Here is a 25,433-nt window from a genome sequence, read left to right as displayed (position 1 = left end):
CGCTAGCTACACATTTCCGCCATCTTTCAGGTAATTTGTGGTACCGTCCCATTAGAACTTTTCTTGTTTTGAGGCAAACCATTCAGAGACCCAATTTTCCACTTCTTCGTATGTTTTAAAATGCTGCTCAGAAAGTGCGTGTGCCATCGATCAGAACAAGTGGTAATCTAAAGGAGCAAGGTCTGGTGAATACAGCGGGTGGGTTAATACTTCCCAGGTAAGATCTTTTAATGTGTCTTTAACTGGTTTTGAAGTGTGTGATGGTGCGTCATCATGAAGCAAAATGACTTTGCCGTGTCTTCTGGAAAATTCTGGTCTTTTCATGATCAAAGCGTGGTTCAAACTGATTATTTGTTGTCGGTAGTGATCATTATTAACGGTTCTAGAAGCTCACAATACACCACACCTTCCTGATCCCACCAAACGCAGAGCATTGTCTTCTTTCTGAAGCGATTTGGCCTTGCAGTCAATGTTGATGGTTGCCCTGGATCAACCCATGATTTTGTGCGTTTGGGATTCTCAGAATAAATCCACTTTTCATCGCCAGTCACAGTTCGATGCAAAAAAGACTTTCTTTCGTGCCGTTGAAGCAACATTTTACTGATGACTTTTTGGTTTTCCATTTGTCTTTCGTTCAGTTGATGTGGCACCCATTTCCTTCCTTTAAAATATTTCCCATTGCTTGTAAATGATTGGAAATTGCTGAGCAACGTTAAATCTTTCTGCAAGTTGCTTTTGAGTTTGACACGCATCTTCATCCAATAATGCTTGTAATTGTTGGTCTTCAAACTTTTTCAGTTGACCTGGATGTCTTTGTCTTTCACATCAAAATCATCACTTTTAAAGCGTTTAAACCAGCGTTCACAAGTATCTTGAGATGGAGCATGTTCACCATAAGCTTCCCGAAGTATACAGCAGTACTTTTCTTACTTGGTCAAGTATTTAATTAATTCATCCCTAATGCCTTGGCAGGGCCAGACCGAATGATTTCACAGACTTTATGTAGTCTGTGGGTTGGACATTCCCCATCCCTGATCTAAGAAATAAAGATCTTAAAACATATCAATTAAGTGTAGGCTTTATTTTATTTGGGATTTTAGAAAAACCATTCCTTTAGAAGGTAATTTTGAGAATGACTTCCTGTTACACTTTAGCTCAAGGATTGCTAGACTGACTCTCCTTGTTACCATGTAGATAAAAGTTAAAGGATTTATCGTGAGACAACTACAACTAGCTATTTTTAGGTTCAGGGGAGTGGAAGAGCATGTATTCCTCTGTCTTACATTACATAACCTTTAAAATTATCACTACAAAAATGTTCTTTGACAAATCTATTCAAATTAAACTTATATTTGATTCTAAATGAAATGTATTAATCAGTACAATCAGAGATATTCTAAACCTAGGCCAGGATTTTACTTGTTTAAAATTATTGAGCCTTAGGCAACTACTTCAATTGCACTATCTGAAAATTCACTTTTGAGATGACTATAAATCTTCCTGGAAATATTAGGATGCAGTCCCTCAAGAATGACTAAAATACTAGGCATATGCATGTGATTAACCCACAAATGAAAGAAAGTGAAACGTGGTTCACCTCGGACATTAGCCTGGATGGCAATGAAAGAGGGCCAGGGGAAGGAGGGCATGTTTTTCTAGCATCATTGGTACTCCACACAAGGCAAAATAGCCTTCAGCTAAGAATTCCAGCACATCACACAGACAGATTCCACCTCTACAAAGCCCCTACAAGGAGCTTGCCAAGGAACATTACCCATCTTCTCCCCTAATCCCAACACAGATAGGCAAATCAGCACCCCCACTACCAAATTGTGTATCATAAAAGCTTCTCCCTAGAAAGGGACCACAATTGCAGTTCTGAAAGCCATGAGGCAAGCGCAGACTGCACAGAAAATGAACCTGCCAGGCTACTCTCTGAAATCAGGCCAGAAAATGAATGCATGGTATGTTCAACTAGTTCCAGCACCAACTCAACCAGTACTAAAGCTGGGTTTATTTGGGAATAGTTCTTCCAATGAGGTTTCTTACTCCTAGAATCTATCCTATCTAATAAAAGAGAAACATGCAAATTGACCGTACCTCTGCTACGCCCACTAGCCAATCAGAGCAAGTATGCAAATTAACCCAACAAAGATGGTGGCGGCCATGGAGCTGGAGCCAGCAGGAGGCTTGGGTTGCCCCAGGTGATGGAGGAAGCCAAGCTTCCCACCCGCCCTGGCTGGCCCTGGCCTCCGCTCAAGGTTACAAAGTTTCAATTATAGAAGATAAATAAATCCCAGATACCTGCTTCCAGCCGACCCTGGCCTCCGCTCAAGGAGGCACTGGGGAAAAAAAAAAAAAAGGAGGGGCTGGGAGCTTGGGTCACCGGGGGGCGTGGCCAGCCTGCAAACAGCTATCAGCCCCTCACCCAGGCTGGCCAGGTACCCCAGTGGGACCCCAAACCCTGAAAGGGGTGTGGCAAGCCTGAAAATGGCCCTCAGCCCCTCACCCAGGCTGGCCAGGCACCCCAGCAGGACCCCCCCACCCTGAAGGGGCTGTAGCCAGCCTGAAAATGGCCTCAGCTCCTCACCCAGGCTGGCCAGGCAACCCAGCGGGACCCTCCACCCTGAAGGGGCTGTGGCCAGCCTGAAAACGGCCCTCAGCCCCTCACCCATGCCAGCCAGGCACCCCAGCAGGGACCCCCACCCTGAAGGGGGTGTGGCCAGCTTGAAAACAGCCCTCAGCCCCTCACCCAGGCTGGCCGTGCCCCCCCAGTGGGGACCCTCACCCCATGGGGGTGTGGCGGGCCTGCAAACCACCACAGGCCCCTTGCCCAGGCCACCCCACACCCCAAGGAAACCCCCACCCTGATCCAGGACACGCTTCAAGGCAAACCAGCAGGCCCCCACCTGTGCACCAGGCCTCTATCTATATTAATAAAAGGGCAGTATGCTAACTAGACTGGGAGACCTTCCAGGAGACCTTCTGGACGTTCTTCTGGACAAAGCCATGGTGGCGGGGCTGAGGTAAAGGCGGTTAGAGGACAAGAGGGGAGGGCAGTTGTGGGTAATCATGCCAGGATGGGACGGCAGTTGTGGGTGATCAGGCTGGTGGGGGGTGGGGCCATTGGGGGTAAGCAGACCAGCAGGGGGGCCAGTTGGGGATGAGCAGGCCGTCAGTGGGGATCAGTTGGAGGTGATCAGGACAGCGGGGGGAGGGGGGTCAGTTTGCAGTGAGCAGGCCAGCAGGGGGGCAGTTGGGGGTGAGCAGGCTGGCACGGGGGGCATTTGGGGGCGAGCAGGTCGGTAGGCAGAATGGTCAGGGGCAATCAGGCAGGCAGGTGAGCAGTTAGGAGCCAGCAGTCCCGGATTGCGAGAGGGATGTCTGACTGCCTGTTTAGGCCTGATCCCTGTAAACCGGCAGTAGGACATCCTTCGAGGGGTCCCAGATTGGAGAGGGTGCAGGCCAGGTTGAGGAACAACCCGCCCCCCCCCGTGCACAAATTTCGTGCACCAGGCCACTAGTATATATATAAAAGCCTAAGCAACTGGCTGACCATTCGACTGGCCAACCAGTAGCTATAACATGCACTGACCACCATGGAGCAGACGCTCATTGCAGGAGCTGTTGAGCTGCGGTGACATAGCAGCTGCGGTTCTCCAGGGTGCATCATCCAAGAACCATCCTCTCACAATCCGGCACCCCTCAGGGGATGTCGGAGAGCCGGTTTCAGCCTGATCCCCACAGGCCAGGCCAAGGGACCCCACCAGTGCACAAATCCGTGCACCAGGCCTCTAGTGTATAATAATTAAGTAAATAAATTCCTTATCATCTTACTGGTCTGTACTTCCCCAGCCTTAGGTCTTCCATCATTAACCAACCAATCCCACTAAGCCTACTGAAATCCTGTTCCTCATTAAATTTCCATTTCCTCAACTTTCTTCAACTCCCAATTCCAAGAAAACATGGCTTTCCCAAAGAATATAACTTCCCGGAACTCTCTCTAGCACCACAAAGAAACAAGGGAAATATGTGGGCATCCTAGTTTCTCAAAGCTGTTACCATTTATCTAAAGCTCATATTTAAAAGCTCCTTTTCACTCTACCTTCCTCACTGCAGCCATCCAGGGACTTCCCAGTCACCCCTGCCTTTTTTCTTTTAATTCTCTCTCAAGGATATGTTTTTATTGATTTTATTTTCTATTTTTTATTTCTTAAATCATCACCTGAGGATATTTTTCCATTGGTTTTTTAGAGAGAGTGGAAGGGTAAGAGGAGGGCAAGAGAGAGAAAGAAACATCAATGTGATAGAGACACATCAATTGGTTGCCTCCCACACACGCCCCAACCAGGACCAGGGCCAGTGATCAAGCCTGCAACTGCCTGCAACCGAGGTACATGCCCTTGTCTAGAATTGAACCCAAGATCCTTCAGAGGCAGGCTGATGCTCTAACCACTGAGCTAAAATGGCTAGGGCTATTTTTAGTTGAGAGAGAGAGAGAGGATGGGAGAGAGAAAGAGAAACGTCAATATGAGAGAGGAACATCAATCAATTGCCTCCCATACACACCCCGACTGGAAATCAAACCCACAACACCTTTTTGGTGTGCAGGACAATGCTCCAACCAGCTGAGCAACCCAGTCAGGGCCACTCCTGCTCATTTTAAGAAGCCTTTGGCACCTGACTTTGGCACCAGTCTTCCCTTCAAATGCCTCTTTCCACCATCCTAGGATTTCGATGTCTGGATTCTTTGATGTCCTGGATTCCAATGAACTCATCCTCTAGTCCATTTTAGCTGTCCAGTTTATAAGGACTACACTCTGGATCCTCCCTACCCAGGACTGTATTCCCAGGCCTGTCACATCATGACTCTCATTATCTGCTGTTCTTCAACCTCACAGAGATCTTCACTTCCCTAACTTTTACATTTTCTCCCAACCTGGCAGTCCATTCTAAATTCTCTTCCTTCCCATCCAGGCTACATTCCTGGACTGATCATCCAAATTACTCTTTCACCATCACTCACAATTCATTTGCACACCAATAATTTTGCTATATCTCTCCAGCAAAACTCTAACCCTAGAGCCACACAGTAATTCTTCCCTGCTCCTCCACTGCTATAGGAAAACGAAGAAAAACTATAGAGAAAAGGGGATGAAGAAGCATGAGAGGGATGAGTGGTAGAGAGGAAAAAGATCAAAGGAAGAAGGCAGGAGAAGGGAGGAGGAAAGGGGTAAGAGGAAGAAGAAAAAGAAGAGGGGAGGAAGGAGAAGGAGAACAATTACATCACCTTGAAGATGATTGTTGGGCTCTTTTTCTTTCTTTCCCATTTTCCCCAGACTATTCTAGATCTTTATAATTCTCTCTACCTCATGCCACACTCGCAGCAACTTAACTATTTCAGTTGTGATTTCAGCATAATGTCCAACTGACCCCACTAAGTCACCAGAATCTCAGAATCTCCTGTCTCTTAGCAGAATGGCTAAAGATTAACAGGACTTAAAATAGATTCACTACCAATTAATACCATTACACTTCCCCAGTTTGTCAAGATGTAAATAAAATAATTTTGTGAATGTAGGTACATCCGTGTGTTTTAGTCTTAGGTTTTAAGAGGGATCAGGAAATAACATGTATAAATAAACCTGTGGGAAACGTGAACATTCAATTAAACCTTTCTAAAGGTTCTTTACAAGATTATATTCAGGACCACTAATTGTCTAACAATAAAGAATCCAGAATCTACTAATTTGGAATTGGTAAATCCTTTCCCCATTGAGAATAAAGATGTACACAATATAAACAAAGTTTTAAGAGGAAATAATACAAATTAAGAGAACACTTCTTATAACTGTATTTGAGAAGCATCTATTTATAGAACCCTATTTATATACCAAAAACTAAATACTCTTATCATACCAACAAATATTATATGAAGGTCCACAATGCAAAATAGTGTCAAACACTTATTTATAGATATCTACACTAATAAGAGTAACATGCTAATTGGCCGTACCATTGTGACGCTCACCAGCCAATCAGGAGTGAGTATGCAAATTAACCCAGCAAAGATGGCAGGTTAATTTGCATACACAAGCATAGAGTGGCCAGGGGCGGGGCGGGACGCTTGTGTTGTGCCCATGGTGACGATGCAGGCGTTCCGCACCGCCCCAGCCACTCCAGGCCTTTGGGCAGCGTGGGAAGGCGGAAAGACAGCTCTGGGCCAGAGTGGAAAGGTGGCTCCGTCCAGAGCGAAGGAGATGCCGGCAGCCAGGGGAAGGAAGGCTCATTTTTTGCACAAATTTTCGTACATCGGGCCTCTAGTGTAAATATATATACATATATACATATATACATATATACATATACATATACACACACACACACACATATATATGTATATATATATATGTATATATATATACACCGTATTTTCCAGCGTATAAGACGACTTTTTAACCCAGGAAAATCTTCTCAAAAGTCGGGGGTCTTATACGCCGGAAAATACGGTACCTTTATCCCCCGCAAGCCGCTGTCCCAGTGCTGGAGCTGAGAGTACCGTATTTTCCAGCATATAAGACCCCCGACTTTTGAGAAGATTTTCCTGGGTTAAAAAGTCGTCTTATACGCCAGAAAATATGGTATGTGTGTGTATATATATATATATATATATATACCCACACACATATCTACACTAATAAAAGATAAATATGCAAATCGACCGTACCGCCATGATGCCCATCAGCCAATTGAGAGTGAATGTGCAAATTAACCCAATAAAGATGACGTGTTAATTTGCATATGCAGGTGCGGAGCGGCCGGTCAGGGTGGGACGCCTGCTATGAGGGAGAGGGCGGGGGGTGCGGAAGGAGCTACAGGAGCAGCGCTCCGGCCAGGAGCAAAGACTTGCAGGATCCCGGGCAGCCGGGAGCAAGGACTTACAGGCTCCTGGGCGGCCAGGAGCGAGGACTTGCCGGCTCCTGGGCAGCTGGGAGTGAAGCCAGGGGAAGGAAGGCCTATTCTTACACGAATCTTCATGCAATGGGCCTCTAAAATATATATATAAATGATTTTAGAGAGGAAGGGAAAGGGAGAGATAGAAACATCAATGATGAGAGAGAATCATCCATGAGATGCCTCCTGCACGCTCTCTTCTGGGGATCGAGCCTGCAACCTGGGCATGTGCCCTGACTGGGAATAGAACCATGACCTCCGGTTCATAGGTCAATGCTCAGCCACTGAGCCACACCAGCCAGTGTCAAACTTTTTAAGAGATATGAAAAAGTTAGAGAAAGAAAGAGAGAGAATTACCCTATCCGTAGAAACCTTTTAGCTTTATTATAAAAGAACATGTTAATCCTAAATAACCCGATATAATAAAAGGCTAATATGCAAATAGACCGAACAGCGGAACAACTGAACAACCAACCAACCAAACAACCGGTCGTCATGATGTGCGCTGACCACCAGGGGACGCATGTGGAACATGGTGGCCATCAGCAGCAGACGGCAGAGCACGGAACATGGTGGGCATTGGCTGCAGCGGGATGGTGGAGCAGGTGAGTGGGAGCACCAGACCAAGGTGGGGCGCTGGTCACTGTCATCGGGGCAAACCTCTAGTGGTTACTGAAAATTCTTTGCTCCCATGCGCCACAGTCCCACCCGGCGCTTGCACCTGCAGCCAGCGCCCAGTGCCGGCCCCGATTGCTTGGGGCCGTCAGTGGGTACAAGCGGCGGCCGCCGGCCCTGATCACCCTTCAGGGCTTCTCCACCTCCCCCTGCTCCTGAGGGGTGATCAGGGCCAGCAGCCGCCTCTCGCACACGCTGCTGGTGACAACCCCACTCACACCCACTGCTGGCACTGGAGCCACCACTCGCACCCACTGCCAGGGAAGGTCCCACTCGCACCTGCTGCCGGCACGATCGCTTGGCACCATCAGCGGGTGCGAGTGGCGGTTGTCAGTCCCGATCGCCCCTGAGGGCTTCTCCACCACCCCGTGCTCCTAAGGGGCGATCAGGGCAGCAGCCGCCACTCACACCTGCTGACGATGCCAGCCCCGCTCGCATCCATCTGCTGCTGGCGCCAGCCCCAATCACTCCGTGCCGTCAGTGGGCGCGAACAGATCCAGCACCATCAGCGCATGGGAGCAGTGGTGGGAGCAGGGCTGCCAGCAGACAGGGGGCTGGGGGTCACAGTGGGAGGGGCCTGAGGGGCGCAGAGGATGGGCCAAGACCCACCCCTGTGCCCACCACAGCCTCACGGCCCACAGTTCCTTTCAAGGTGCACGAATTTGTGTACTGGGCCCCTAGTAAAAATAATAATAGCAGCAGCAGCTTACAGTGACTGAATGTTTACTACGTGCCAGTTCCTCTTCAAAGTGTTTCACTCTTTTAACTAATTAAACCTCAAAATAACCTACAGGATGGGTACTATTTCTATTACCATCTATACTAATATAAGGGTAATATGCTAATTAGCCCAGGTGGACCAGACATCTTCCGGACTTCCGACTTCCTTCTGGACAGTTAGGGGGTGACCAGGCCAGCAGGGGACCAGTTAGGGGGCAACCAGGCCGGCAGGGGACCAGTTAGGGAACGAATAGGCCAGCAAGCAGAGGCAGTTAGGGGCGATCATGCAGGCAGGCAGGCGAGCAGTTAGGAGCCAGTGGTCCCGGATTGCGAAAGGGATGTCAGACATCCCCCAAGGGGTCCTGGATTGGAGAGAGCGCAGGCCGGGCTGAGGGACAACCCCCTTCCCCCGTGCACGAATTTCGTGCACCGGGCCTCTAGTTTATTAATAAAGAAATTGAGGTGTAGAGAGGTTCTGTAACTTACTCTGTGTCACACAGTCAAGTAAAGCCAGATTTTGAATCCAGGGAATTTATCTCTGAAAGCAAGCTCTTCATCACCAACTGCCATACCATATAGCCTGAAGATTTCGACCTACTCGTTAATTTAAAGCAGAGGTTTTCAAAGAATGGCCACGAAACCTTGAGGATGTCCCCTAGACCCTTTCAGTAAGTCTGCATAGTCAAAACTTTTTCTTAATAATACTATCACTTTATTTGCCTTTTCTATTGTGTTAACATTTTTAATCAAGATATAAAAGCAATGGTGGGCAAAATCACAAGTGCCTTAAGACAAAGGGCAGTAGCATCAAACCACAGTTAAGTCATTGTATTCTTCAGTGTCAGGAACTCACAGAAAAAATATATATATTTTTTTAAAGCCTGCTTAACTTAATGTCTTATTACTTTATTAATTTAATAAATCTCAAGCTTTGAGCACACGTCATTTTAATATTCTGTGTGATAAAATGGGAAGGAACTAGGCAGGTACTTCTGCTGTAAGAAGTATGGTGACTGTCCCCAGGAACAGTACTTGTGTGCTTCTTTGAATTGCAAGCTGAATTAGCAACTTTTTTTCATAGAAAACTATTTTTATTAGAAAGAACAACAGATAAACTATGCTTATTCAGACTTGGTATTTAGCAGACATTTTCTAAAAATGAAGAAAATGAACCTGTTGTTTTAAGAGTATAAAGGGTTCCTGAGATCAAAGGTTTGAGAATAACTGAAAGAAATTCTGGACAACGCTTTCAATCCAATTTGAGTTATGTGCTACAACTAAAAGGAACTGAGACTAACCCTTTGCACTCGCTTGCTTTTTTCTCGATTCCTTTATTCTAATGCTAACCGTGTCGAGTCACACTCAACATCCGAGTGCAAAAGGCTAAAGTTATTTTAAAGTGTCATTTTCATTAAGTCTCATTATTTCCTTTCAATTTAAAAATGAGTAAAATATTATTACACTAGAGGCCCGGTGCACAAAAATTCATGCACTGGGGGGAGGAAGGGGGGTTTCCTCAGCCCAGGCTGTGCCCTCTTGCCACCCAGGAACCCTCAGGAGATGTCCACCTGCCAGCTTAGGCCTGCTGCCCGAGGAATCGGACATCCTTAGCCCTGCCGAGGCAGGAGAGTCTCCTGCACTGCCACTGCCACCACCACTGCGCTCCCAGCCGTTAGGCTGGCTTGTGGCTGAGCAGAGCTCTCCCTGTGGGAGTGCACTGACCACCTGGGGGCAGTTCCTGTGTTGAGTGTCTGCCCCCTGGTGGTCAGTGCACGTCATAGCGACTGGTCGTTCCCGGTCATTCCACCGTTAGGGTCAATTTGCATATTACCCTTTTATTATATAGGACTAGAGGCCTGGTGCATGAAACTCGTGCATGGGGGTGGGGGGTGTCCCTCAGCCCAGCCTGCACCCTCTCCAATCTGGGACCCCTCGAGGGATGTCTGACTGCCCTTTCATAATCCAGGACTGCTGGCTCCCAACCGCTCACCTGCCTGCCTGCCTGATTGCCCTAACCGCTTCTGCCTGCCAGCCTGATCACCACCTAACCACTCCCCTGCCAGCCTGATTGATTCCTAACTGCTCCCCTGCCACCCAATTGCCCCTACCTGCTCTCCCCTGCCGGCCCGGTCACCCTAACTCCCCACCCTTGCCAGCCTGGTCGCCACTAACTGCTCTCCCCTGCAGGCCTGGTCCCCCAACTGCCCTCCCCTGCAGGCCTGGGTCCCCCCGAACTGTCTTCCCCTGCAGGCCTGGGTCCCCCCCAACTGTCCTCCCCTACAGGCCCGGTCCCTCCCCAACTGCCCTCCCCTGCAGGCCTGATTGCCCACAACTGCTCTCCCCTGCCGGCCATCTTGTGGCAGCCATCTTGTGTCCACATGGGGGCAGCCATCTTGTGTGTTGGAGTGACAGTCAATTTGCATATTACCTCTTTATTAGATAGGCTACTGCTTTCTAAAACTCACATATAACAGTGTTGGATCACTTATATGTGTAAAATAACTCATAAGATTATTAGATTCTTACGTACCTTCATTTCAATAACAGTTTGCAGAGCTTTCGTCTTGGCAGAATCAGGGGCATTCTCAAATCTCCGATGCATCTCCTATACAAGAGAAACAAAAAAAGAGTAAGTGTCCTCTTTTTCACTCTCATTTTTAAAAAGGAGTAGGGGAGAAGGAGTAACTTTGTGCAAAAGGTGGTCCTCCCAGCCTTGGAAGATACCCTGATCCTTCTCTATTTCCTGACCTTTCTCTGTGAAACAGGTAACCCACACACTGTATCCAGGCTAAAAAAGCATAGGAGGGTTCCAATCTCTGAACACCTAGTTCTTTAAAATTAGTCACACAGACCCCACCTACTACAACCTCTGAAACTACAACATATCCCCAGGCTGATGTGTCAATCTTCCACATGACTCCAAGACAAAATCAGAACTCCAAATGATTCAAAAAGGGGATTAGAAATATTCCCTTTTTAAAAGGAGAAATAAAAGCAGTCACAATCAGTCTACATTGCACAAGCACTAGTGTTGACAACATGCTTTCCATAGCATCCACCCCCAGAGTAGCAACCACCTGGCTACCAATAATGAAAGTCTCTCTCCAGTGGGGCTACAAATAGAAAAATATAAGACTGCTGAACAAGTTTCATAAGTAGTTCATGTTTAGAAAATGTCAGAAAAACATGGCTACTTTTTAATCCAAATTTTAGTGAGTTCAGGTTCTGGAAGGAAGGAGGTGATGGTAGTAATATCACAATTAGGGTCTCCAAGGATTACCCTGAAGTTACCAGAACACCTCAGAATGTTTTCTTGTCATATTTTGTGAATGTCTCTGAGTTTGGCAGTACTTCCAAAGTATTCTGGGACAGACTCTAGTGACCCCAAAGAATATCCAGATACTTTCCAACTGAAAGTGTTTAACCATAATAAAAAGAAATGTATACTTTAATTATACCTTTCACCTAATTTATTCATTCTTGCCTGACCAGGAAGAATGGTTTGAGAGAAATAGAAAATAGAAATGCAAACTTCATTGAGCTATCTATTCCTGAAAGAGTAGTCCTAATTAAATGACAAAAGTTCTAAATTATAAAGAGTCAACAGTTTAAACACCAGTAATTTCTGAACACCCACACTCCCCATTTGGCTGCTAATAATGGCAAAACCACTATTAACACACACTACCCTTTCTGCTACCTCTCTCCCTAACTCCAGGAGTCTTAAATATTCAACTAGTTATCCCACTTGTATGTTTAACAACTACCTCAAATGCTACATACCCAAGATTAAACTCTTGGTGGTGCCCCCAAAACCTGCTCCATCCTACCAGTTACTCAGGTCAAAAACCAATGAATCTTCTTAATGCCTTCTTTTTTCTTTCAAGCCACAGCCAATCAGGAAATCCAGTTAACTCTATCTTCAAAACATATCCAAAATCCAAGCACTTCTTGACATCTCCACTGCTACTACTTGGAGTGAGCCACTAACAAAAATATACCTTTTAATCCCATAACCATCAGGCTCCCCACTCTTTATCTCGCTTCCCTACAGTCATTCTCAACAGAGCACTCAGAGCATCCCTTTTAAACATAAATTTGATCTTGTTACTCCTTTGCTCAAAACACTGTCATGCCTCCCCATCTGACTCAAAGTAGAGCCACAGTCCTTTCAGACCCCACCTCTTACCATTCCCCTCAGTTATTATGCCTTAGCCATACTCATACTCTACCTTACTATCCCTCAAATATGCTAGGCATTCTCCAGTTACATCACATGTTCTTGTTGCCTAAACTCTTTCCTGTCCTTCATGTCCTGGCTCAAATATCTCTTCTATGTTTTTAGGTTTATTAGTTGTGATAATCGCATTATGGTTATGCAAGATGATGGCCATAAGTTTTATAGATGCGTACTAAAGTCTACAGAGGTAAATTACATCCTGTTAGGAATTTGCTTTAAAATCGTTGGTGAAGAAAAAAAAAAAAAAAAGGAAGCAAGTGTAGCAAAATTTTGGTAACTGGAATATCTGAATGATAAGCATATTGAGATTCATTATACTATTCTCACTACTTTTATATAGGTTTGAAATCTCCCATAAAAAAATTAATGTTTAGCCGTAACCGGTTTGGCTCAGTGGATAGAGCGTCAGCCTGTGGACTGAAGGGTCCCAGGTTCGATTCCGGTCAAGGGCATGTACCTTGGTTGCAGGCACATCCCCAGTAGGAGGTGTGCAGGAGGCAGGTGATCGATGTTTCTCTCTCATCGATATTTCTAACTCTCTATCCCTCTCATTTCCTCTCTGTAAAAAATCAATAAAATATATCTTTAAAGAAAATTAATGTTTAATGTTCTCAGTGTAACCTACCCTATATTAAAAATTTTAAACTAACAGAAGAACCCACATGTCCTTTCCCCTTTACCTTACTCAACTTTTCCTTTTTCCTATAGCACTTATCCTCTCTATCACATTATGTAATGTGTTTACTTGTTATGTGTTTATTATCTATTTCCCTCTATAAGAATGTAAGCTCCCCAAGGTCCAGGATCCCTGTTTCATTCACTGATGAATCCAGAGTGCCTACAACAGTAGCTGGTACACTGATAAGTGCTTAACAGCTATTTAAACAATGAATATCAAATGAATGAATAACAAATGGCTACTAAACTTTCAAGAATTAGGTAAAGAGGAATCTTTTAGCCCCTTCCTACACCTGTGCTGAATTATGTGCACTTCCTCTTATTTCTCATACCACATACTACATAACTGCCCTTTAACACTTACTACATTATATTTGAAACTAGAGGCCTGGTGCATGAAATTCGTGCTGGGGTAGGGTCCCTAGGCCTGGCAGACAATCAGGGCTGATCTGTGGGGTGACTGGTGGGGCGATCGAGGGGGGAAGGAGAGGGGTGCTGGCACCCACCTTGGTGGTGACCGGCCGGGCTTAACTCCTTGGAGTGCCCTAGGCATCAAACCTTAGTCCTCTTCTCCAATTTACTATTCCTTTGGTGTTCTCATCCAGTCTCATAACTTTCAACATAATCCACCTAATAATAACTCCCAAATTTTATCTCCTGCTGAAATTCACATTTGTATATATACCATTGCCTCGTTAGCATCTTCATGTGTATATCTAATAGATACCACACTGTTAATATGTCCAATACTGACCTTCAAATTTTTCCCCTTTAAACTTGCTTCATCTATCCCAGCACGATTAATGGTATGTGTCCACCCAGTTGTTTAGGCCAAAAACTTAGAGGAGTCGCCTTTCTCTTACACCTACATCCAAGCTATCAGGAAATCCGGTTGTTCCTGTTTTCAAAATGTCTCCAGAAACTAACTGCATCTTATTATCTCCACTGCCATAATGATCTGAGCCACCAGTACCTACTACTTGGATTATAGCAACAGTTTCTCCAGAAGGTGACTTCTCTGTTCACAATAGGGTAGCTAGTGTGTTCTTTTTAAAACAGAAGTCAGGGCTGATGAATATTCTGTTGATCTGTCCCCCAAGACCTCCCCTAAACGCCCAGCCTTTAAAACCCTGAAAATGAAAGTCCCAGCAGGCTCTCCTTCCAGGGAGCACGCGCCTGAGTCATTTCCTTCCCCCTCTCCTCCACTCCCCCTGCGCCCAAATCCCCAAACCTCTAAGGGACCCCATGAGACTTGCAAGCCGGGGAACAATGGGCAGTGGCAGTTAACCCGGGCTAACCCCCTGAACCTGTCTCCAAGGCGTCTTTCCCCCCCTTTTCTCTGGCTTCCCAGTGAGCTAGAGCAGCCCAGCCTAGGCTCTCCTGTTGCTTCTTCTATGCCCTTCCTTGTCTCACTGCCTAAAGCAGTGGTCGGCAAACTCATTAGTCAACAGAGCCAAATATCAACAGTACAACGATTGAAATTTCTTTGAGAGCCAAATTTTTTCAACTTAAACTTCTTCTAACACCACTTCTTCAAAACAGACTCGCCCAGGCCGTGGTATTTTGTGGAAGAGCCACACTCAAGGGGCCAAAGAGCCACATGTGGCTCGCGAGCCGCAGTCTGCCGACCACGGGACTAAAGTATGTTTTTGCTGCGGCCAATAAATTCTTACTTGCTTAAATAAGTAAATAAATAAACAGAAGTCAAACATACTTGACACCATCAAAAGCCCCTCATTTCACTCAGTAAAAGTGACAGCCCTTAGGCTGGCCCAGAAGACCTTCTGTGATCCGGCCTCATTACTTGCCCGGCTTCATCTCTTACTAATTACTCCCCCTTGGTCTCCAGACATACTAGCCTCCTTGCTTTTCCTCAATACATCAGCCCTGCTCCTTAAGGCTTTTGCATTCATATAGATTTGTTTTTGGTGTGTGGGCTGATGCTCTAACCATTGAGCCAGTGGTTAGGGCTCTGTCCTCATCTTCCTAGAACTCTCAGAGGCATTCAAAGCAGTGGCTCACTCCCTCCAATATACATGTTTCCTCTTAATTATTATGACACCACAGTCTTCTTTTTCTATCATTCCAGTTGTCTCTTATGTTTATTTTGTAAGTTTTTGCTTCTAAATTAGACCCCCAAGTACTACAGTGACTGGGGGATCAGTCCTAAACCCTTTTCTCTTTTTCATCTAAACTTTCTAATCTACATTGCTTAAAATTCAATTGAAATATCGTGAATTTCTAGGCCTGCCTTCTGCTCTGATTTCAAGACTCACATATCCAACTGCTCATTTGCTATTTCTCCTTAGATGTCTAACAGGGAACTCAAACTTATTTTATTAAGTAAAATTTTAAAAACCTTTTGATATTCTCTTTAATCTGATGAGAGATGTCTTCCCCATCTGGTTACATATGGCACTGCCCTACTAGTAGCACAAGCCAAACACCATGTCTCCTGTCATGCCTCCCAGATCTTCATTTCCCACAAGCAATTCAACAGCACATCCTGTTCTATGTTCAAAATATTTTCTAAATTTATCTGTTTCACTCCATTTCTGGCCTAGTTTAAGCGTAGATAACTATAATGTTATAGTTATCTAGAAAACTAAACTAGTTATTTAGAAAACTAAACTAGTTAGTTTTCTTCCAATTCCTCTGTCCATTTTCAAGAGAGCACTGAGGTAATCTTGATAAAGCATCAACAAATCATGACACTAGTCTGCTTTAAATGCTTCAATGAGTTTCCTATTTATTTCTCACTCCCTTCAAAAGCAACACGGTATGACCATAATAGATAGAAAACTGGTCCTCCTGTCAAACTATTTTAAAATTAGACAAAATGATTAAAATAACTGTTTTCAGAAATTGAAAAACAAGTATTATAGGACTCTGATCCTTAAGGGAAAAGAAACAAACAAGGTGATGGCCCAGACTTGCTATCCAGTATGTGATGCAAGGAGGGGAAACCCAAACAGAAAACAGCCGACTTGCAGAGCTCAAAGGACAGATCAATGTGTAAGACTCCTAAAGACAGTGGAAATGTGCAGAGCAGAATAACATAGAGAAGGAAGCTAGCCAGAAGGGCAGAGTATCTGACGGGTCCCCTTGAGTCTTTGGCCAAAAAGTGTGCATGCACAGGGCAAGACTCCACAATGTCAGACAAAGAACAACTACTGAGGACAAAACAACTACCACAGAGCTATGATTTAAGCAACTACTTGAACTCACATGTGGCTGGGAAAAATTTAAGTTCCAAAGTGAAGAGAACATCAGAGGCAATTAGTAGAGATACTGGAAAGGCCAAGTCTTAGGGGTACTGCTCATCTAGCTCTAGAGGGAAGACTATCTAGACTAGCCCTAACAGTGTTTAAAAGCAAGTCATAAAAGGATCAAGTTAATTCAAAATTACATTAAATCTTGCAAGACAAAACATTTCATTAAGGAAGACAGTAAAATCCAGAATACATTAATCCAGGACAAACTCTGAACACATTAGTTCAGGCCACAATAATCTCTCACCTGCATTAAAACAAACAACTCATCAGCTTTCTCCCAGCCTCCAGTTTGTCCACATTTAATCAATTCTCCACACTGTAAGCAAGGTGATTAACTGAGTACACAGGAGATATTTAGCAATATTTGTTCAATAAATGAGCATAAAACATTAAAATGTATAAACAAAAATAAAATGAACCCTGCTATCTATAAATAATCTTTATTAATAAAATCCTGTAACCTATACTTTGCATTTTTACTTGGTATTTCTCTATCCATTTGAAAATATTAAAACTGCATTTCTTTGTAATACCTCATAATTCAGATACTGAGCTAATTTAACTGACCACTTTCCCATTCTCTAATTCCAAATTGGTAAATTTTTAAATGCTTTCAGGTGAAACTCTTATAATTTCATTTTAAACCTTAGTTAGCATTATAAGCAAAACAAAGAAAACAGAACTTCATTTGAATTTTAAAAATATCCTCCTATGCTAAGAAACTAGGATGCATTTTGAACCATTTAGGAATAAAGCTTTCCTATTTAAAACCTTTCACTCATAACAAATTTCTATTGAGAGGCCTGCACATTAAAGATCATTATGAACACATCTTGCAGTCAGTGAGCTGATAACATCCCCTGTTCCCAATGAGCACATCAAGCCTCTGACTCATGCACTGTTAATAATAGGATGAGACTCTAGAAATAGAAATGAATGTGAGAAGTAGAATATGTTATTTGCTCACTTCATTTAGCTCCTTTTGACCTGAAAATTTTCATTCAAAAAATTTTAAAGTACAGGTAAAATTATCTGGCACTTGTCACACTGTCAACTGAGGTTGACAGTAGAAAATGTATTCATTTCCTTTCATTCACTTACTAAACAATAATAGCTAGAATTAGAAAACAAACATTAGAAACAAATTTTCATACTTCTTTAGTAGTTTCTTTTTCAAAAAATAAGCCAACTTTTAATCATACAACTAAGAGAAAGGAATATTTGTGACTGAAAAGTACTACTTATGTCTGAAATTTCTTGTCTTTAAGTTTCAGGTATCAGCCTCCAAACCCCTTGGTTCAAGGTAGAAGCTCCACATGGCTTTTGAAGTCCTTTATAGATTCAATCCTCTACACAAGTTCTAGGTTTACTATACTCACAACAAAAAGACAGAAATAAAGGGAAGTGTAAACAGAAAGAATCCTCACTTTTTTTTCTGTATCTTAACTCAGCCAATGTCAGACAGCATTGTACTTTAACCTTTTACCATCTCTAGTAATGGCATTAATCTGAGAAAATGTATTATCTGTCAAAATGGAAATGAGGAACAAATGACAAAAAGAAGGGAGGTAAGCTAAAACCGGTTTGGCTCAGTGGATAGAGCGTCAGTCTGCGGACTGAGGAGTCCCAGGTTCGATTCCGGTCAAGGGCATGTACATTGGTTGTGGGCACATCCCCGGTAGGGGGTGTGCAGGAGGCAGTTGGTCTATGTTTCTCTCTCATCAATGTTTCTAGCTCTCTGTCCCTCTCCCTTCCTCTCTGTAAAAAAATCAATAAAATATATTTTAAAAAAACAAAAAGAAGGGAGGTGAAAGAATCTAGATAAATAAGATACTCATTTTCCAACATCACTACAAAAGAGCTAACTAATTAGGGACTCCTTTTCTTTTTAATTCTTCCTACTCTTTGTTATTTCTAGTTTTTTCTCTATATATCTCTATTAATTTTTCCCCTCCCCTCTCCTCTGCTTATACCTTACAACTGCCTATGATACAGACAGGCTTCCCTCAAATATGCTAGTTGGATTCAGTATTTCAAGCCAAGAACCTAATCAAATATTAGGACTTTTAACCTCAAACATTTCTGCAAAGCCTAACATGATTAACAGTTGTCTACCAAGGTTTGTTGACTGAAATATTATAGAGACAAAAACTAGTATGAATGTAATAATGTCTTAAAACAATTCTGTACTTTAGTCATCGCAACAATATCTACATTTTAAAAAATAGGAGCTGTCTATGGCCATACCACCCTGAACACACCTGATCTCATATGATCTCAAAAAAAAAAAAACACAAAGGAAGCACATGTAGGTCTGAAATATATTATTTATTTGGCCTATTGACAATACTTGATATGCACATAAATTGCAGATCCAAAAATTCCATAGGACCTTAGATAATGTTCTGGCAATAGAACTAGAACCAAAATTTGGGTCTCAAACTTTGGTGTATAACAAAATCATTTGTAAAGCTTGCTAAAACTCATATGCATAAGCCCCAAGCACTAATCAAGTCTTGCCTGTAAATCAATATTTGTCCAATAGAGGTCCCCACTCTTCTATCAATCAAAGGAAAGGTATTACAATAAACAATATAAAATCTAATATTAAGTAGTCACATAATGTAATTTAGGTACAAAGAGAATATACAATGCTTAATTTAAGTTTTATTTTTCTTGTTTGGCTTTTATTTAGCACATTAACCTGTTAGCTACAGAATCATGTTCATGAACAAAATGACAAACTAATCACTAATGTTACTTGGTATAAATGCCATTTTAATGTTGCCGTATTTCATCATATCTAAGATGCCATTGAATTTAAGACATATCATTGTTTTATGAGCTGTAAAGAAAAGGAGGAAATGCCTCCAAATAAATCATGACACATTGCCTTATTATTCAGAATTTTTATTTTATACTGATTTGCAATTGTTCTTTTTTACTTATTTAACCATAGAGTTTAATCATGTATCATTCTGAACTATTTTTATGACTTTCTCCATACCAATAATTTTTTTGTTTCAATGTTGATTCACAGTGCAATATTCTGAATACATACTGAACAACAAATTAAAGTCAACAATAAATACCAAAGCTCACACCATCAACTAACATGATAACAAAAGGAACAACTATGCCCTAGCTGGTTTGGCTCAGTGGATAGAGCGTCAGTCTACAGACTGAAGGGTCTGGGGTTCAATTCTGGTCAAGGGCACATGTTCAGGTTTGGGGCTCAATCCCCAGAAGGGAGCGTGCAGGAGGCAGTTGATCAATGATTCTCTCTCATCATTGATGTTTCTATCTCTCTCTTCCTCCCTTCCTCTCTGAATTCAATAAAAATATTTTTTAACATTTCTTCCAACGTTTAAAAAAAAAAATGAACAGCTATGACTATGCTTGTGAATGCACAGGCAAACAAATCTAGCAGGACTGCTGCCTTGCTGACAAAGAATGTAAAATGCCATCAAGAGTAAGACAATTTCACAATTGTTAAAATGGGAAAACTTGTGAGTCTTAGAAGTGATGGGCTTAAGAAACCAACCTTCAAGGATCACACTGAAACTGGGGCCACGGGGGCTTCCCTGAGAACGCAGGACTGCCAGAGCCTGGGGACTGCGGCGTGCTGTGCGGCTCTGGGGAGCCACTCAGCCTTCCGAGCCGTTCCCCCGCTGGAAGACTGAGGCAGGAAAAGCACCTGCCAGCATCAGGAAGACCTCGAGGACGAATGGATTATGCCTGCCGAGCACTTTGTGGTCCTCAGAATGTGAATATTGTACACGGTGTTGTGCTATTTTTCAGACTCCTTGGAAAATGCAAGGGGAACTGGACAAGGAAACCTTGAATTCGCATCACATCTTCCTGGTAAAGCGCTCAAATAATCTGTGAGACGACAATGCCTCCTACAGAACGGGGCGGAAGGCCCATCCTCCCTGTCTGAGAAAAGGAGCCCCGCCTCCAGAGGTGAAAAAAAAAGTCAGAGTGAAAATCGTGCACTGCGGGGTGCTTCTCAGTGGGGCTGCCTCCGTCCTGGCCATCACATGATGGAGGCCCCTTTAATAAGTAAATGAGAATGACCTTCTGCAGGTTAAGTTCAGCAAATCACACGCTGTAATTACACATACAGATATCAGGAAAGATCTCGGCTGACAACCAGGTCCCTCTCTGGCTGCAGGGCAGCTACCCCCACACACCTTTGCTACAGCCCTTGGACTTGCCCAACGCATGATTGGCCTTCTCTCTAGGGAACCCATGCCCATTATTATTTACTAGAGGCCCGGTACATGAAATTCATGCACAGGTGGAGGGGTCCCCTCAGCCCAGCCTGCACCCTCTCCAATCCAATACCCCTCGGGGGATGTCCAACTGCCTAAACATGAAATGAAACCGGCAGTCAGACATCCCTCTCGCAATCCGGGACCGCTGGCTCCTAACTGCTCAACTGCCTGCCTGCCTGATCGCCCCTAACCCCTCTGCCTGCCAGCCTGGTCACCCCTCACATACAGATACCTGCTGTCCTGGTCACCCCACGCAGCCTGCTGTTCAGTCGTTTGGTCGTCCCTCGCTAACCCCCCTGCCGGCCTTGTCGCCCCAGGCAGCCTGCTGTTCGGACGTTACTGTGAGGGCGTCCTGACCAATTTGCATATTACCCTTTTATTAATATAGATTGATGATAGCCATTATGACAGGTATGAAGTAATATATCATTGTGGCTTTAATTTGCATTCCTCTGATGATTAATGACGTTAAGTATCTTTTCATGTCTGTTGGCCATTAGTATGTCTTCTTTGGAAAAGTGTCTATTCAGGTCTCTTGCCGATTTTTAATTAACTTATTTGTTTGATTAGTGTTAAGTTTTCTAAGTTCTTTATAAATTTGGGGTATTAACTCCTTGGTTTGATGTAGTCCCACTTGTTTATTTTTTCTTTTGTTTCCCTTGTCAAAACAAATATATCAGAAAAAAATGTTGCTAAGAGAAATATCTAACATTTTATTGCCTATGTTTTCTTCTAGGATTTTTTTTAAAATATATTTTATTGATTTTTTACATAGAGGAAGGGAGAGGGAGAGAGAGTTAGAAACATCGATGAGAGAGAAACATCCATCAGCTGCCTCCTGCACGCCCCCTACTGGGGACGTGCCCGCAACCAAGGTACATGCCCTTGACCGGAATCGAACCTGGGACCCTTCGGTCCGCAGGCCGACGCTCTATCCACTGAGCCAAACCGGTTTCGGCTCTTCTAGGATTTTTATGGTTTCAAGTCTAACATTTAACACTTTAATCCATTTTGAGCTTATTCTTGTGTATGGTGTAACAAGGTGGTCTAGTTTCTTTTTCTTTCTTTTTTTTTTTTTTTTTTTTTGCACGTATCTATACCATTTATTGCATAGACTATCTTTACCCTGTTGTATGTTTTTGCTTCCTTTGTCAATTAATTGACTATAAATGTGTGGGTTTATTTCTGGGCTCTCTATTATGTTCTACTCATCTATATGCCTGTTTTTATGCTAGTTCCATGTTCTTTTATTACCACTGGCCTTAAAGTACAGTTTTATAATCAGGGAGTGTGATTCCTCCAATTGTGTTCTTTCCGAAGATTGCTGTGGCTATTAGAGGTTTTTTTGCTTCCATATAAAATTATAAAACATTCATTCTAGGTCTATGATATATGCCATTGGTTTCTTGGTGGGAATTGTGTTGAACATACAGATAGATTTGAGTAGTATGGACCTTTTAATTTTGTTAATTCTTCCAATCCATGAACACAGTATATGTTTCCACTTACTTGTTGTATTTTCCTTAATTGCTTTCTTTAATGTCTTATAATTTTCTGAGTACAGGTCTTTTACATCCTTGGTTAAATTTATTCCTAGGTATTTTATTCTTTTAAAAAATATATATTTTATTGATTTTTTTTACACAGAGGAAGGGAGAGGGATAGAGAGTTAGAAACATCAATGAGAGAGAACCATCGATCAGCCACCTCCTGCACACCCCCTACTGGGGATGTGCCCGCAACCAAGGTACATGCCCTTGACCGGAACCGAACCTGGGACCCTTCAGTCCGGAGGCCGACACTCTATCCACTGAGCCAAACTGGTCAGGGTAGGTATTTTATTCTTTTTGAAGCAATTGTGAATGTGAACAGGCTTGTCTTCTTAGTTTTCCTTTCTGATAGTTCATTATTGGTGTATAAAAATGCAACTGATTTCTGGATATTTGCTTTGTATCCTACTACTTTACTGAATTCATTTATCAGTTCTAGCAGTTTTTTTATGGAATCTTTCGGGTTCTCTATATATAAAATCATGTCATCTGCAAATAATGAGTTTCATTTCTTATCTGATTGCTTTGGCTAGGACTTCTAGTACTCTGTTGGATAAAAGTGGTGAAAGCAGACACTTCCAACTTGTTCCAGATCTTATGGAAAATGCTTGTAGTTTTTGCCCGTTGAGCATGATGTCAGCTGTGGGTTTGTCATATATGACCTTTATTACATTGAGATATGTTCCCTTTATTTCCACTTTGCTGAGAGTTTTTATCAAAAATGGGTGCTGGATTTTATCAAATGCTTTTCTGCATCTATTGGTATGATCATGTGATCTTTATCCTTCATTTTGTTTGAGTTTTCTATCTTATTTGTTGATCTGTGGGTATTGTACCAACATTGCATCCCTGGAATAAATCCCATTGGATCATGGTGTATGATCCTTTTAATGAATTGCTGGATTAGGTTTGCTAATATTTTATTGAAGATTTTAGTATGTAAGTTCATCAGGGATATTGGCCTATAATTTTCTTTATAGTGTCTTTATTTGGTCTTGGGATTAGGATAATGCTGGCTCCTAAAAATGAGCCTGGGATTCTTCCTTCCTCTTGAATTTTATGGAATAGTTTGAGAAGGATAGTTGTTTAGATCTTCTTTGAATGTTTGGTAAAATTCACCTGTGAAGCCATCCAGTCCAGAACTTTTGTTTGTTGGTAGTATTTTTATTACTGCTTCAATTTCACTAGTTATAATCTGTCTATTCAGACTCTCTGATTCTTCTGGATTCAGTTTTTAAAGATTCCAAATTTTCAGGAATTTATTCATTTCTTCCAGATTGTCCAGTTTGTTGGCACATAGTCATTTGTAACATTTTCTCACAATCCTTTGTATTTCTTTGGTGTCAGTTGTACTTCTCTTTCATTTCTGATTTTATTTATTTGGCTCCTCTCTCTTTTTTTCCTTAATAAACATAATGAAAGGTTTGCACTCTTGTTCATCTTTTCAAAAAAATAGGTCTGGGTTTCATTGATCTTTTCTCTTGCTTTTTTGGACTCCATTTCATTTATTTCTACTCTGATCTTTATTATTTCCTTCCTTCTACTCACTTTGGGCTTTGTTTGTTGTTCTTTGAAAGTTCCTTTAAAAATAAAGTTACATTTTATTTGAGATTATTCTTGCTTCTCAAGGTAGGCTTGTAATGCTATGAATTTCCCTCTTAGCATTGATTTCACTGTGTCCCATAGATTTGGGGTTGTTGTGTTGTCATTTTCATTTGTTTCAGGGTATCTTTTGACTTCTTCCTCGTTTTAAACCGATTCATTGTTAAGTAATATGTTATTTACTCTTCATGTCTTTGTGTGTTTTTTAGTTTGTGTGTGTGTGTGTGTGTGTGTGTGTGTGTGTGTGTGTTTAAAACTGGGGACTAGTTAGGGTTATGGGAAATATTAACCATGCGCTATTAACCATGATTTCCTTGTTCTGGTTAAAAAAAGGACATTCTAACTTGGCTGGAAGTTGTATGCCCCCGGGACCTGGGAGTCAACCTTGGAATGCGGTTTATTCTCATTCAAGACCTGCCTATTATCATGGAAAGATTAACAATCTTGTTGCCCAAATAATGGAGTTACACCCTAGCCTTTATAGTCTACTTTCCCATGTCTGCAATCCCTACTTCCCCATGTAATCCTTGTCCTACTCTATATAAGCAGCTGGCTTAGGAGGGGCTGCAGAGCAGATTTTTGTGGATGACCTGCTGCTCTCCCATACTGCCAGCAGTATTGGAATTAATGCTTACATATGATCCAACCCTGTCTCTGCTTAATTGGCTCAAGTAGTGACAGGCAGCACATGCTTGATATGATTTCAATCTTCTTAAACTTATTGAGGCTTGTTTTGTGTCCTAACATGGTCTATCCTACAAAATGTTCCATGTACACTTGAAAAGAATGTATATTCCATGCTTTAGGGTGAAACGCTCTGAAAATGTCATTCAAGGCCACCGTTCCCTTATTGATTTTCTGCTGGGACATATATCCATTGGTGTAAATGAGGGGTTAAAGTCACCTACTATGACTCTGTATGTCCATCAAGGGATATTTAAGTGCTCCTATGTTGGGTGCATAAAGGTTTACAAGGGTTATATCCTCTTTTTAGATTGCTCTCTTTATCATTATGTAGTATCCTTCTTTGTCTCTCACTATATCCTTTGTTTCAAAGTCTATTTTTTCAGATAAAAGTATTGCTACCCCAGCATCATCTTTTCCTTTCTATTTGCATGAAATATCTTGCTCCATTCCTTTACTTTTGTGTGTATCTTTGTTTCTGAGGTGGGTCTCTTGTAGACTGCATATATATATGGCCTATTTTTCTTGTCTGTTCCACTACCCTATGTATTTTGATTAGAGCATTTAAGCGATTTGATTGATAGGTATGTTTTTATTGCCATTTTATCCTTTTAAACTATATACCTTCGTTTTGTTTTGCTTTTTTCTTCTTCTCCTTCTTCAAGCAGGCCCATTAACATTTCTTGTAATGCTGGTTTGGTGTAATAAACTCCTTTATTTCTCTTGTCTGGGAAGTTCTTTATTTCTCCTTAATTTTAAATGATAGCCTTGCTGAGTA

General features: G+C 42.5%; 1 protein-coding gene across 6 annotated transcripts in view; it reads right to left on the bottom strand.

The window, feature by feature from the left end:
* The window catches only part of ERC1 (ELKS/RAB6-interacting/CAST family member 1), a 519,277-nt gene that overhangs the window by 394,614 nt on the left and 99,230 nt on the right, over positions 1-25,433 (bottom strand). For all 6 annotated transcript variants that reach the window (XM_079775049.1, XM_079775046.1, XM_079775048.1 and 3 more), the window contains exon 4: positions 10,880-10,954. In XM_079775049.1, the coding sequence (XP_079631175.1) occupies positions 10,880-10,954 (75 nt within the window). The remainder of the gene's footprint in view (positions 1-10,879; positions 10,955-25,433) is intronic.

The sequence above is a fragment of the Cnephaeus nilssonii genome, assembly GCF_951640355.1.
Source record: "Cnephaeus nilssonii genome assembly, chromosome: 6".
NCBI classification, from domain to species: Eukaryota; Metazoa; Chordata; class Mammalia; order Chiroptera; family Vespertilionidae; genus Cnephaeus; species Cnephaeus nilssonii.
This window is presented reverse-complemented; position numbering and strand designations above follow the sequence as displayed.